Raw genomic sequence first — 16,150 nt, forward strand, 5'->3', positions numbered from 1 at the left:
TTTTAATATTCTGTATCTTCCAGCAATAATACAGTTGAAATAATTGGGACCTAACATGACTGGATGAAATTCTTCTGTTGAAGTTTTCGAAAACGTTTGATATTATACAGGGTGTAACTGAATAAGTGTAAAACATTCAAAGAGGTGGTTCCTTATCGAAAAAAAGATAGGATCTTTCATATAAAGAAACTCAATTGGAGCATCCCTTGTTGAGATACATCCCCTTAAAGGGGGTACATAAAATTTGTATAACAATTTTTTTACAAGCACTGAAAAAATTACAATATTGAAATCAACCTGACGTTTTGTACTACCAAAAAGACACTTAGCCAGTAATTTATTTGGTTTACCCCATGGTTTTAAGGAGTGGAAACGAAGTGAGAAACGAAAAAGCCCAATTGAAAGAATTTTCCCTCAGACCGTAAGTTTCCAGAATATTCAATAATTTTACATGATTGACGCAATCGAACGCTCTGCTTAAATCACATAAAATGGCAGCAGGGCACTCGCCCGCATCAATAAACTTCACTAGGTCATCATGAAAATAAGTAAAGCAGTTTGAGTTGATTTTCCTGATTTGAAACCATGTTGCATTGTATTAAAATTCTATGAAAATTTATGAATTCCATTGAACGTTCCAAAAACGCGTACTCGAAAACCTTAGAGAAGCTCTGGGAAATAGTGATTGGTCTGAAATTCTCTATGGATGATAGTTTTTTGTTTTTTTGAATAGGAATTACTTTTCCAACTTTCAGAACCGTTGGAAAAGTACCAGTTGGGAAAGAGAGGGTTACTATATATGTAATTGGTTCAATAATGACGTGCAATATTTTTTTTATAATAAAAACAGGTATTCCATCTATACCCGATGATTTTTTGTTTTTCATTTTTTTAATAATAAACTCAAGCAATTCCATTTCACTGTATGGCTTCAGAAACATTGTGTGTAGATTAGAGTCAAAGCCGATGTTGTTAGGGCAGTTTGTATTATAATCTTCTACGTGCTTTTGGGCTCTGTAATACGAAGGAAGGTCTCGAGAAGGAACTAGACATCATCAAAAATGATCTTCAACGGAATGGCTACTCCAAAGCGATGGTAGAAAAGACTTTGGCTAGAAGACAGCAGGAGCCTCGCAAGGAAGCCGTCACAACCAGTGCTTGTACTTCCCTACATCAGAGGATTATCGGAGAAGATGAGAAAAATTGGTTCCAAGTACAACATCAGAACCTGCTTCAGATCCGGTAACACTATTCGTAGCAGCTTCACGAAAACCAGGCCACCAAACGCGGACCGCGATTCCAAGAATTGCATTTACCGGATACCCTGTGAGTGCGGAAAATCCTATATTGGTGAAACTAAGAGGCCATTGAATGTTCGCATTGCCGAGCACAAGAAGCACACACAGCGAGGGGAAACCAGCAAATCAGGAATAGCAGACCATGTTTGGACCCATCAACACAACATCGAGTGGTCCCAAGCTGAGATCTTGCACAGAGAGGAACATTGGTTTAGGAGAAAATTCAAGGAAGCCGCATACACGTTGTCCAACAACGTATTCAGCCAAGCCAGCGTAGAAATACGCAACATATGGAAACCCATCATCAAGCGAAAAATGGCCAACTCCCGCCAAAACGTTCATCTCCCACGGAACCAGTGAAGCGGAAAATGGAAAGTGGGGATAAGTGAAAGTACTCGAACGACCTATAAATAGTCATCTCTCGGAGAAATCAGTCCAGTCATCACCCGAAGACGATTGTAGGTACTAACAATCGAAACGTCGTGAACTAACGTGACTTGGAATCTCTCCACTTTTTATTTCTATTTTCTTTTTTTTTCATTTCTTTATTTTTATTTATTCAATTGTTTTATTTTTACTTGTATTTTATTTCACCATTATTTCATTTCAGGTTCATTTTGGTTAATATAATTGTTATTTTCAGCTATTCATTTTCATTTCTTTTTTTTTAGTTGTTTCAGGGATTTCAAACCATTTTATATAGTAGACAATGGAAGTCAGAACTAGTGAAATTCATCATGAAACATTGTCAATCACCTTCAAACAAATAATCTTCTACGTTAATACCTTGTACCAAGACTTGGGGCGCTTCAATAAAAAAGTTTTTGAGTTCAGTCACAATAAGAGAAGGATTTTCAATGGTTTGATCTCCTTTTTGATAACGATATTTTCACATAATTTCTTACCTTTGTTTGAAAGTTCTAATACAAACACCAGTGTTCGAGGGTTGTTGTCGGACATAGTTATTTTCTCCTGATAATACCTTTTGTTTTGTTTCATTAATAAGTTTTATATGACTTCATACAGGCCAAAATCGGGAAACACTCAAGGACATACTGAATTTTGTTTCACTTTTCAAAGTGTTAACTACTTTAACTGAACACAATTCTTCAGAAACACGAAGAATAATTATTAGAAATTCATCGATTTTCAATCACACCTCGTATAACTATTCACACTATGACCTTGAAAGGACCGATCGTACGTAAGCCGGATATAGGCAGAAAACTACCCCTATTATGATACATCCACGGAAATTCCTAATTTCCCAAGAGTTCGGATCGAAAAATAGTATTAAGGAATGCTCGGACGCCGAGTGACATATTTGAAATTTTAATCAGCCCACTCAGGTCTCCGGGCGCCCGAAGATATATGCACTACATGTGCACCTTAAAGCATATACGATGAGGAAATAGAGCGAGATTCCTTTGCGAAGAAAATTGTATGAGGAGCGTCGCAGGAAGGACTCGCAGCAGGACAATCAGGAGATGGCAGCGCAAGGACCGTTAGAGAACAGGCCACATATCTATCACAATTCAAATAGTCCGCGAGACCCGGATGCACGAATGATTTCCCCCATGGCTTATAAACTGCTCTAAAAGACAATGCGCTAGCCAATCTTCGTATACGAGGTGAACGAGAGTCCTTTTCTGGGATTAGATATGCAGAAACATGGAAAATGCGTAATGGTGTCAGGTGTGGGATATATTTGCAAACCTGAATTGCTTCAAAGAATTTTATTATAGATGCATACAAGTGTTCATTACTTATAATTAGCCAACACATCATAATTCCTTACCTGTGAGCTATAGAATATCTTTGTATCTATTTCTTCAAACCGGGATATTACACTTCAGGTAATCAAGCAATATAACCAATGATAAATGGAATCAGTGATTTCTATATAGTTTTCAATTTCATTGTGACTTTGTGTTCCTGGAATAGAAGCTAATTGATGAAGAACGTAGATAGATAGATAGATTTATTGATCCTTTTTGCTACATAATGTGTAGACGGGATGAGTCATAATTATAGTTATGAACATGCATACATGTAAACATACAAAGGTATAAACAAACATATAAATAAAATTCTAGGTCTAGGTAGAATGCAATGCAATGTAAACTAGGTTTTACAATAAGAATAATGTTGTCCAGGCATCATATAAAATCCTATGTAATAATATCAATAACATATATATATATATATATATATATATATATATATATATATATATATATATATATATATATATATATATATATATATATATATATAATATAAGTCCAAATAAGATGTGGTACAAATACATTATTTAAATATGAATAGAAAAAATAGGAACAATATGAATCACCAGCTTGCTTAGAAACAATAAACAAGGAGAGGTAACAAGAACATTTTGAAATAAAGTTTTCAATAGAAATATGATCGCTCATTACTTACTTCAAGTGTAAATTCATCTACTGTGTAAAAACTCTTTTCTGATAAATAACGTTTCAATTTTTTTTTGAAGATATGAGGAGACAGAGTCATTATATCGTTTGGCAGTAAATTATACATTCGAATGCCGGCATATTTAGGAGATTTTTAATATTTTGCATGATGGTGTTTTCGTGTTATAATCATATCTTTTCTTCTTATATTATAGCTATGCATCTCTGTTTTTGTTTTTGGAAAAGTTCTTTATTTTCATGTAAATATGTCAATGTTTTTAAAATGTACAGACTTGCAACTGTCAATATTTCATTTTGTTGGATTATATTTCTACATGAAGTTCTGAAGTCTAAATTAAATATCAACCTCAGCAGTGCTTTTTGTTTAATAAAAATCCTGTCTGATCCAGTAGCTAGTCCCCAGACCGAAATGTTCTGATACATGATCGAGTGAAATTTGGCATAATAAACTGATGTCAGTGAATTTGTATCTAACTTGCACTTAAGAGATTTTATCAGATAGTATGATTGATTCAATTTCTTACATATATAATCTATACGTTCTTGCCATGTGAGGAGTGAGTTAACCATAGTTCCTAAGAATTTTGTCGAGCTGGTCAGTTCTAAAGGTTCATTTTGGAAACTGATATTGAGATTATGTTGACTTCTCGATGAATTCGCGAATTGCATGTATACCGTTTTGTTCTGGTTGACAATGAGTCTGTTCTTGTTACACTACCCATTAAATTCGATTAGAACAGCATTTACCATTTGTGTCATATCGTCAGATGTTTTACTAGAAAGAATGATAGACGTGTCATCTGCATAGAGGAAGATCATTTACATATAATAAAAATATTAGTGGCCCAAGAACGCTGCCCTGAGGGGTACCTGTTGTAACTGAACATTTATCTGACTTGATGTTATTCTGCTTCACCTGGAAACATCTATTCGCCAAAAAAGAAACAATCAATTGATTTACATTACCACGAATTCCAAGGTTGGAGAGTTTGTCTGCTACAAATTTAGAGTTCAAAGTGTCGAAGGCCCTGCTCAAGTCAAAGAAGACTCCTAGAACAATATATTTTTCGTCAATTAAATCATGTATGTGTTGTGTGAAATTTAGCGTTGCGGTTTCTGTTGAGCAGTTTTTCCTGAATCCATGTTGGCACTCTGTCATCAGATCGAAGGTTTCGAGGTAGTCGTTTATTCTGAGAGATGTTAGTTTTTCCAAAATTCTTGAGAGTACGCTGATGATTGATATAGGACGATGATTTTCGATAGTCTTTTTGTCACCATTTTTCAATACGGGTACTAAGCTGATGATTTGAAAATTAGGGTAGTTTATAATTGGTCTGAACAAGAAACAGGAAGTACTTGCTTTTTCAGATGACTTCAAGTGTCGACTACATGCTTGCAGGATGATTGATGTACATGACCATTATACGTCAAACAGTAGTAATTGCAATGAGTTGTTTTCCGGGGTTTTGTCGTCACCCTTTTGGAATCCTAATAAGGAGAGGATGCATGTAGCAATCTATGAAAGTATAATGGGATTGAACAACGAATCAACCTTGTTGGCATTTAGTAAGAGAATCAAGGTTGAAGAACAAGTGAATATGACTATTGGAGATCGAGAAATGAAACTGTCGGAGGAGGCTGAATATTTCTTTGCCAACATATAATATGAGAAAATAACTGAAGAATTGCGCAGGAATTGGCTTGAAATGATTACAGGACCACTTCAACTGGACACTGTTCACTTCAGAAAACACCTGTACAAATTATTTACAGAAATCTTGGCTGCAGGCGACCACAATGTTACAAATTTCCAACAAATGATTTGGGCGAATTAATAGGGGTGGAATGGGTGGCATTCAAAAATTTGGAGAAACTCAATAGGTCTAATGAATGTGGTATTTTCTGTGAAAGAAATGGATAGGTCAGATATCTCCCGAAAAGTGATAGAATTCGAAATAGTTGTTGAGAATTCGATTGAGGTAAGGTTGTTTGTCCTATCGTCGGTCAGTCAACGGGTCTTTCCTATGTTTCATTTCCAATTGTAGGGGTTGCAACCACCTAACCAGCGATAGTTTTTGGATTTCCAGTGGACTGTATTGGAAATGATAAATGTCAGCTTCTTATAAATCGAGAGCGATATCAAATCGGATTTTGCGAAGCATTCGAAAGAGTTTTTTTTGTGTTTTTTGACCGTACTTCGACAATCGACAGTGTACTGATACACGGACAATCCATTTTTGACCACGAGCGGGGAAGTTGGTGAAGGAATTTGAAATCATGATGAATATTTTGTTGAAAATAGTAATGAACCGAATGTAAACATATGATACATAAAAAATCTTAGTTAAAATGAACTCTACGGGAATTTTTGCGAAACTGAAAGTCTCATTCATACTGAAGTTTGGGAAAAACTTGAGGATTTTTCTGTGGATTGCGCTCTGGATTGGGATATACATTTCATATCAATACAGGGTGTATCGAAACTAATGACATGACATCGTAATAAAATAAATCATACTTTCATCAGCGATTTTGTGTATCACAAAGTTGAATATCGCATCCATTAGAATTGGGAGTCGGATAACTTCATCATAAAATGAAAATTGTTTTCAGTTTTAGGGAATCGTATTAGATTTCCAAGATCGAAATCCACAAAAAACTTCCAGTTCATATGGTATGGGCGCTAAAAACCTGAAGTCACTCAAAAAACTTCGAATCTCTACATGAAATAGTTCTCTCACGTACAATATCGTTTCTCAGAGCACTTTTGTCAACGTGTGTATATTATGGCCTGTTAAAAATTAATTAAATTTTCAAAGTTGGGAGTCCTGTACCATGCTTTTAAATTAAATACATTGTCCAGACAGCCGTCGTCCGACAGTGTTGCCGTCCTTTTCCTCCATTGTTTTGCATTCCGTTTTCCAGTTTGTTGAAATAAACCACTGGCAATCCACGCGAAATAATCCAGTTTTATTGTTCGCAATTATTAAATATATTTAACTGCATTAGCGAGTGGTCTCCGCGATATATTGTCATGTATATAATTGCAGTTTTTGTTTCGATTGTGTTTTATTAGTCCATTGTGCGCTTTATATTAGATTTTGTTTTGTTTTCGGTCGGGCATTTGTTCTGCGCTTTACGGATAATTTGACAATGAAATGATTGCTCTTTTCAAGTGTAACTATAACCCATGAAAAAGCGATTTTGTTTGCGCAGAATGAAATAAACACTAGTCATGTATTTCCTTTTTAATGTTGCGGCCATTGTTTGCTGCCATACAATATATTTCGTTTTTCGTGACTGACGGACCGTAAACCGAGGCAGTTTTTTTATTGAATATCAACATGAAATTGTTATTTGGCCTCGGTTAACTCACAATTGACAATATTCAGAAATATGGTAAATTCAGTATTAATCTTTCTGAAAATCGTAATACTGGCTAGTTCAATCCAAAGTAAGTGGTGGTTAGAAACTGAATGCTGTTTAAGTACCGACGCGACGCTTGCGAGTGTATACAGCATGACTCACGGTCGATGGTAGGTTAGACGTTTCTGGAAAACGCAAAGCATGATTTTTCTGAAAATTTCACCTCTCACATTTTCTTACCTGTTCTATCGATCTAAAATATTTTCATCATTGCGGCGTTGCCACTTCCATCAAAAAGTCCTAGCAACATTATTTTTTTAAATGGAACACCCCATATATTAATACATTTTTGGAATCGCTCTGGTATTTTAATACTTTTTTGTTGATAATGTCCTATACATATCTCTATCTGTTTTCGAGATAAAAAATAAATCGTGCTGAATATGATCCAAAACATAGCCTTAATTGAAATCAAGTACATCAGTACTCTCAATTCATGAAAAGTTGATATTTTGATGATAGTTTGGACAAACTCGAAATATTCAAATAACACCAAGAAATCGACTCCATATCATACAGGCCGTGCTATAATTACTATTATTTCCATTGTGCATAAAAGTAGTTAAAAGTTCATTTTTTCAAATGAAACCCTCTATATATTACTCGGTAAATTGAAAGATGGTGAAAAATGCTTCAAGATAATATATCATGTCCCTATACCTAAATCGTCAAGATTTCTCAATAAAGTTGCTTCTTCTAGAAACATTATTTTTTTTAGAGTTTGGATTTAGGTAGCAGTGGAATTATCAAGCTTATAGCAGTTCGATTACTTTTATAAGTAATTTACAAAGAGTTATCGATGGTGTTTCGAATCATTTTCCAAAATGAATGCAAATATCGACTATTCAAACGAAGTTCTTATGAAATTATTTATTATACACACGAACAAAGTGATGAAATCATTGTCAGAACGTGTAAAAAATTTAACCAAATGTATCCTGAATTAACACCAATGAACGAGAGGAAGTTTGTAAGGTTACAAAATAATTTCCTTAACTATGGCTCAAAGTTTCCAGGGAACAACTGTACCAAAAATCAGTCATTTCTAGGTAAAAAGTAAGATTTTGTGGGCTAAAACATGTGAAAGTACAGACAATAACAGAATAGGATGAATCAAAATAACAAAATTGTAAACAAAATATCAAATTTTCACAATAAATGCTGAAAATGTTGTCCATTACATTCTAAACACTTTGAAATGTTTTTTTGTACGCGACTTGTGGTTGCTTTTTCGATTTCCTGGGGATCCAGATCTTCAATACTCCGCACTATTCGTCGTCGCAATTCTTCTGTGGTGAGTACTTTCTTTTGAAACACCCCATAAAAAAGTCAAGTGGCGTGAGATCGGGTGATCTCAGTGGCCAATCCCAGGGCCCTAAACGCCTAAATAAACGATCGTCGAAGAGTTTGTCAAGTTTCCTGGAAACTTCCTGGGTGGAATGAGTTGACGCTCCGTCCAGTTGAAATCACGAATTCCTCTAAAGGCAAATTTTCAAGAAAATCGGTTACAATCGTCCTCAATATTTGGAGATATCTCTCTGCAGTTAGTGTGTCTTCATAAATAAAAAAGCTAATTTTATTGTTCTTCAGAATACAGAAAACATTCAGGTCAAATTTTTTTGAAAATCCATTTCTTTTGTAACATGAGGATTATGATCAGCCCAAAAATGTTCATTCCTTCTATTGAAAATACCATCCCTCGTAAATTTTGATTCGTCGCTCCAAATTATTTTTGACATTAATTCCCGATCTTCCTGTGTATGAATCAAAAGGGATTCACAAAAATGCATTCTACGTTCGAAGTCTTCTGCTTTTGGAGCTTGAACTTTGGTAAATTTATACGGAAGCATTCCGTGATTTTTCAAAATTCGTTGTACTGAAGCATGTGCTACACCTAAAAATCTTTTTCTGCACTGCAATGGAAGCTTCTGGATATGCATAAAAATATGCCAAGACGTTAACAGTATTGTCCTCATTTGAAGAAACAGGTTTTGGTAATGTTGAAGGCGCTTTTAATATGGAGCCATAGTTAAGGAAATTATTTTGTAGTCTTACAAACTTCCTCTCGTTCATTGGTGTTAAATCAGGATACATTTGGTTGAATTTTCTACAAGTTCTGGCAATTATTTGATCACACTGTCCGTGTATAATAAATAATTTCATAAGAACTTCGTTTGCATAATCGATATTTGCATTCATTTTGGAAGATGATTCGAAACACCGTCGATAACTCTTTGTAAATTACTCATAAAAGTAACCGAACTGCTATAAGCTTGATAATTCCACTGCTACCTAAATCCAAATTCTAAAAAAAAAAAATAATGTTTCTAGACGAAGCGACTTCATTGAGAAAACTTGACGATTTAGGTATAGGGACATGATATATCATCTTGAACCATCTATCTAATAATATAATAATATACATAGGGTTTCATTTGAAAAAATGAACTTTTGACTACTTTTATGCACAATGGAAATAATAGTAATTATAGCACGGCCTGTATGATATGGAGTCGATTTCTTGGTGTTATTTGAATATTTCGAGTTTGTCCAAACTATCATCAAAATATCAACTTTCCATGAATTGAGAGTACTGATGTACTTAATTTCAATTAAGGCTTTGTTCTGGACCATATTTAGCACAATTTATTTTTTATCTCGAAAACAGATAGAGATAGGTATAGGACATTATCAACAAAAAAGTATTAAAATACTAGAGCGATTCCAAAAATGTATTAATATACGGGGTATTCCATTTAAAAAAATATAATTGCTAGGACTTTTTGATAGAAGTGGCAACGCCCCAATGCTGAAAATATTTTAGATCGATAGAACAGGTAAGGAAATGTGAGAGGTGAAATTTTCAGAAAAATCTTGCTTTGCGTTTTCCAGAAACGTCTAACCTACATTCGACCGTGAGTTACGCTGTATACTATTTTGATTTTGAAAAATGAGTTACTGTATTGAGTACCAATAAGTTGAAATGAACAGCACAAAGTCGAAGCTCGAACGAATGAAGTATCATGTTCCTCAGGGCTCCGTTTTAGGACCACTATCGTTCTTGATCTGTATCAATGGTGAATGCAGTTTCATGAAACCAGCAAGATGTACCTTTTTTGCAGATGATACGACTTTCTTCTAGCAAAGACTCAACAATCCTACAACTAATGACATTTGGTTTGCTACCAAGAATTCATATAATATTTCCACGTGACCATTTCTTATAATGATTAAGTATATCAGTACATTAAAGAAATGATGTGATGCGAACTGACCAGTATATTTACTTTCAATTTTTGATTAACTGTAGATTACATCCATTAAACCTTATGACAACACAAGTGACAATTCCAATGTTCAAATCACTCCACAATAAGGACCTCATGGTTTCTTTGTGCGTATTTTTAAGATCATTTCAAATACGGTATCTGGAATAAATAGGCATAAGTGAAATTAGACATCTGTAGAGATCATATACCAAGTATCATACTGCTCATATTGTATTACAGGTATTCCAGTTGCTGATTTCTTTCTGTTTTGTTCCAGATTTTGTGTGGGTGACAGATTCTACTTGTGCGAGAACAAAATACTTTGTGAGTACGACTATGAAGAACGATTGGTGTTTGCCAATATGGCGTATAATCCTCCACCACTATCACACCTCAAGAGGCAGACATCGATACCACCTGTAAGTACCCCCAGTTCATCCCATCACCTGATGTGAATGACAACTCATAACCGAAAGCAATGCCTAATTCATTGACCTCTTTGAAAATGTTGATACTCCCATTTTGAGTAGTTAAGTAACAGTAACTGTAGGATCTTTACATGAGTGGACTGTAGTATAATATGGGATTGTATGATTTGATGAAGTTCCCAAAATAATTTTATTCTGGACAAAAAAACAGCGAGAGAGATTAGGGGAGAGTGGGGTCAATTGTAACAATTTTGACAACGTACAATTTTGCTCGCAAATTAAATATTATATTTTGATCAAACGAAGCTCTACTGATAAAATAAGCATTCTTCATTAAGGTTAAAACATGTATTTAACTGAAATCAAACACTTTTTGAATTTAACACGTCTATTATGTATTTATGTCAAATGTTACAATTGTACCCATAAGGGGGTCAGTTATAACAGCTTCAGGTACAATTGTAACGCAATAGAAAATGTCAATAAAAAATACAAAAAAAAATATATTCAGGTAGAACAGTGGTTTAAATGTATGTAAAAAAGTAACTAAACTTGGTGATATTTAGATAACAATACAATTGAACTAACAACTAATCTTTACAATTCAAACAATAAAAATACAAATCATCTACATTGTCTGCACACTCTTCATGACACCATGATTTACAATCTAGGCATTTATTCCGAATTCTCCGTTATTGTCATGACTGTATGGTTTCAGACAGTAGATAAAACTTTATCTTCCTCTTGAAGATGATCACTTGGTGATCGAAAAACGTGTCGAGGTGTAAAAATAACGATTTGGTGTTGGGAAAAAACTCCAGTAATATTCATTACTACACCAAAGGTTCCAAACAGTACATCACAAATGGAAACTAGGAGTTCATCATCGACTTCTGACATATCAAGAGCCAGACTATCCCTCGAAGTGGACGCTTCTACGTGCGCGTCAAGGTTCGGTTTATCAAGGATCTGATTATTACCTGCTTGGGAAATGGCCAATTCTATATAACACAGTTCAGATTTTGAAATGTTTTTTGTGAGAACCATATCAGCTGTTGAAGTTGAAGCTACTGCTTCCAATTCTTGGGTTGAAACGTTATTATTTAGAGGCCGATCAGTTACTGAACAAGGAGCAAGTTCGTCAAAAACATTTCTGTTGAATGGATATATACCACATACTCTAAATCCTCATTGAATATTGTTAGGTGTTGTGGCTAATGGCAGTGATTTTGCTACAATTCCTGGCAGTTCGTATATGGTCATCGTTTGTCCAAGATGATTTTTCAACCAAGCATCCATAGCAGTATTTAGGTAACTCTCAAATGGCCCATAAACGCTCCTATCTAATGGCTGAAGTTTATGGGAAATATGCGGGGGGAAAGATAATAACACTATCCCGTTTTCCGTGCAATAGTCGATCGTCGGTAGGTAAATATGAGAGTCGTGGTTATCTAAAACTGGTAAAACTTTATTATCTTTAGAAGGTTTGGAAAACTTAGAAAAATGTTTAATGAATTATAAAAATGTTTCATTATCCATCCAACCACTACCATTCGCTGCTGCAATAGAACCTGGTGGGGCGCTATTTAAAAAAAAGATTTATACTTCTTTCTTGGGAAAATGAAAAGTGGTGGAATTGAATTTCCCAGTGCATTAACGGCTATACAAACAGTAATTAACGTTCCTCTCTCTCAACCCAACCTGTTTGCAGTTTTTCATAACAACTATCTTTTTTGGCCTTTGCCAAATCTTCTTCATTCAACACCTTATTATGTGGATGATAACCCATATATATATATATATATATATATGGGTTATATATGGGTTATATATATATATATATATATAAAATAACTTATGAGTGGCTGATGCAACAACGATGTGAACTCGGTAGCAGGTAGAAGCATACTGACGGATCGGTCAGTGGCGTTGGCGGGATGTTTGAATCTATTTAAGCATTCATTTTGAGCTGTATCACAATTGACCCGCGTTACAACTGACCCCACTCTCCCCTACGTATCTGTGGTTCTTACCTGAGTATATGTCGCCTCTAGTAGCGGCTTGTAGACAGAGTCCTGGTTCCAGGATAATGAACGTGAAGACGCACACGTATATAAACACCCCAACTACAAATTAATACGTCCTCGTATTTTTAGCAACCTCTGATGATATTATTTGTTTCAGGTGAACCTTCCCAGCCATCTTCTGAATGGACATCGACCGCCGCTTCCACCCTCCAATGGCGATATGAACAATAATATGTCCGGTTCTGGACAACAACCGCCCAGTTCGATCGCCAGTCAATCTTTTCAAGGAGCGAGTCATTTGAAAAACGGCCCCCTGTCACTGGGGGCAACTAGCTGAAAGTATTGATGAATGTGATTCAAGTGATACGGTTTCAAGGCTGTTGAACGTTTGAGGGAAATTGTTCATTTGGAACGTTCACCAAAAAAGATAGAAATGTCCAAGGTACAGGATAGTTCTTGTGGAGATCTCGGAAACTATAAGAGATATGGTGATGATTGAATTGGGGTAAAGTTGCGTAATTCAAGTGATTAACATGTTATTGCAAAAATCTAATAACTTCCATAAGTATGCCAAAAAACTCCGAAATTTGCCAGATCCTTTTCTGTTTCTGACTCTGAAAAAAAGCTGACAAAACAAATTTTTTATCCCTGTTGCTACCAATTATCCTCAACGAGACAGCCTTGACGGATTCTCAGTGCAATGTTTCGTCTTGAAGAAATCACCATCAACTCCATTTCTTTATATGTTTCGTGAAAAAAATGCATTCCATATTCATAGAATTTTTTATTACGAATATATAACGATGTTTCTTTTGAATTACGAACATTTTAGTGTTATAGAAACTGAGTATGATATGATATATGATTTGATATGATATGATATTATATGATATTATATTATATTATATTATATTATATTATATTATATTATATTATATTATATTATATTATATTATATTATATTATATTATATTATATTATATTATATTATATTATATTATATTATATTATATTATATTATATTATATTATATTATATTATATTATATTATATTATATTATATTATATTATATTATATTATATTATATTATATTATATTATATGATATGATATGATATGATATGATATAATCTTTTGATATGGAGTAAGATTTTCTATGGATGATTTTCACTTTGTGTAGTTATTCACAAATAATACACCAAACTGCAAAGGAATCACAGTAACATATATTTTCAGCAAATCAAACATTTCTTCGGCGAAAAATAACTCACCATAAGGAAAAATCATAAGCTATAAGATTCAACATATAATTCAATAACAACAGGTATTGGAAATGATATAGAGTGTACTTCTTTTACTATTCCACTATATGAAAAAATTAGGTTGATATTTCCTCAGTAGTAACGTTGCTATCAAAACAAAATCTCTTAATGCTGTCTTGAAGGAAAGAATCGAAAACAAAGACGAAGAATTTCAGTTTTTTTGGCATAGTTTCAAAAATAAATAAATTTTTTCAAGTTTTCTTTTCAAATTGCGCAAATTTGTCACCAACCTAGCATCTTCATGATATCCCTATGGCGCATTCAAGGATCTCTGTTTTCTGAAGTTCAGCGATAAAATTGTTTCATTCAATTTTATATCATCCTTCAATATCTAGATCATCTTATTGCTCGCTGTATCGTATCGATAATTTTTGTCAGGACAAAATTAACGCACCACTTTATTCAATCCTATTATTAGGAATTATGTTAGGAATCACACGTTAAAAGGTAAGACCTCGTCAGTCCTTAGCTCGCACAAGTTTCTCAACTTCTGAGAGTTGTCGTTCGTATGGGGGCGACAGCTGATTAACGGAAAAACAGTTTTTCAACAGATTTTTTTAAACAGATTCACAACATAAACATGAATTCAAATTAACTTACGAGTATATTTGAATAACAATGAACATCTACAAATTTGCGAAAAATGCATAAACGCTCCAGCACAATTCCATATGGAAAAAGAAAAAATTAGTAAAACAAAACAAATGTAATCTGGATCAACACTTATAATATAGTGTAGGCCCTCCTCCATTTTTCATCCCTGCATTCATACATCGAAGCATGCTTGATATCAAATGGTGAACAAAAGCCAGCGAAATATTCTCTCATTCTTTGAGTTGGTTGTGATTAGCAACAGGGAGTCTACGCTTTTTTTTGTGAGATGATTCTATAGATGCTCTATAGGATTCATGTCCGGACTGTCAGGGAGCTACACCAATGAAGGGATATTTCAATCACTTATGTTGACAATGAGCTATCTAGCCATATGGAGACAAACAAAAGGCAATACATGTTCTACAATAATATTGTCTGAGAAATATTGGCCATTCATAAAACTTCCCAATCATTGACAGTTTAGATGTGAGGTAGTCTTGTAAAACTCAATCTCCACACTTTGTGTTCTCTAGTGAGCAAGGATTTCTTGGTCGATCTCATGTGGCTCAATCCTACTTCAATTAAAATAATTCTAACCGTTCTAGATAATATAGAGATAATCTAATCATCTACTATTTCAACTGTTAGCAAATTCCGTCATCAATTCTGTCGGTTGATTACCGCAAATTATGCGTTCAATAAAAACAATCTCAATCAAAAGTTTATATCTCACAGATACTTTGCTCCAGCCAGGATTTTCTGAGATATATTTAACATAACCCCATGAACTTGTCGTAGCGTAAGTTATTGATAAATGAAAATTATCTAGAAAAATCTCAGTGGTGCGTCTATTTTGTTCAGGAGTTCAGTTCTATTCTCCTTTGTCCTAGAAAAAATTTCATTCACCTCTGAAACACCATTTTATTTTCAAAGCGATGATTGACTTTGTTTCTTCTCGTTATTTCCTGAAATACTTTTCTATGGAATATTGCTTACGGCTTACTGTAACAAAAAAGTCATGCACACACCAATCTGAGATCCTGATACGTCCGAAGAATTTTTCTCTTTGATATATTGGACTATGTAAAGTGTAAAATCAGCTCGCCCTGTACATTAATGATCACGATACTTGTAAATACTTATAGATTATTGTAACTATTTTGCATCAATGCTCAAAACGTATACCACTAAGAGAAATTGTGCAATATTTACGGACTACTTGTAAGTATGTTCCTGTTGTTAACACTACATGCATTTCCATCATTATTTATAGATGAGAGAGATGAGAGCAGATTACTTTTTATATTTGGGTGTGAACGAGTGTGTGGTT

The 16,150-nt window shown here is 34.3% G+C and overlaps 1 protein-coding gene across 2 annotated transcripts in view; it reads left to right on the forward strand.

The window, feature by feature from the left end:
• The window catches only part of LOC111502538 (LIM domain only protein 3), a 175,946-nt gene extending 162,568 nt beyond the window's left edge, over window positions 1-13,378 (forward strand). For both annotated transcript variants that reach the window (XM_023156640.2, XM_074181467.1), the window contains 2 exons: window positions 10,724-10,865; window positions 13,062-13,378. In XM_023156640.2, coding sequence (XP_023012408.1) covers window positions 10,724-10,865; window positions 13,062-13,241 — 322 coding nt within the window. In that variant the 3' untranslated portion in view covers window positions 13,242-13,378. The remainder of the gene's footprint in view (window positions 1-10,723; window positions 10,866-13,061) is intronic.
• Window positions 13,379-16,150: the final 2,772 nt, after the last annotated feature.

The sequence above is a fragment of the Leptinotarsa decemlineata genome, unplaced genomic scaffold (assembly GCF_025532065.1).
Source record: "Leptinotarsa decemlineata unplaced genomic scaffold, Ldec_3_MD MMD2_tig00026314_RagTag_RagTag, whole genome shotgun sequence".
Taxonomy (NCBI): Eukaryota; Metazoa; Arthropoda; class Insecta; order Coleoptera; family Chrysomelidae; genus Leptinotarsa; species Leptinotarsa decemlineata.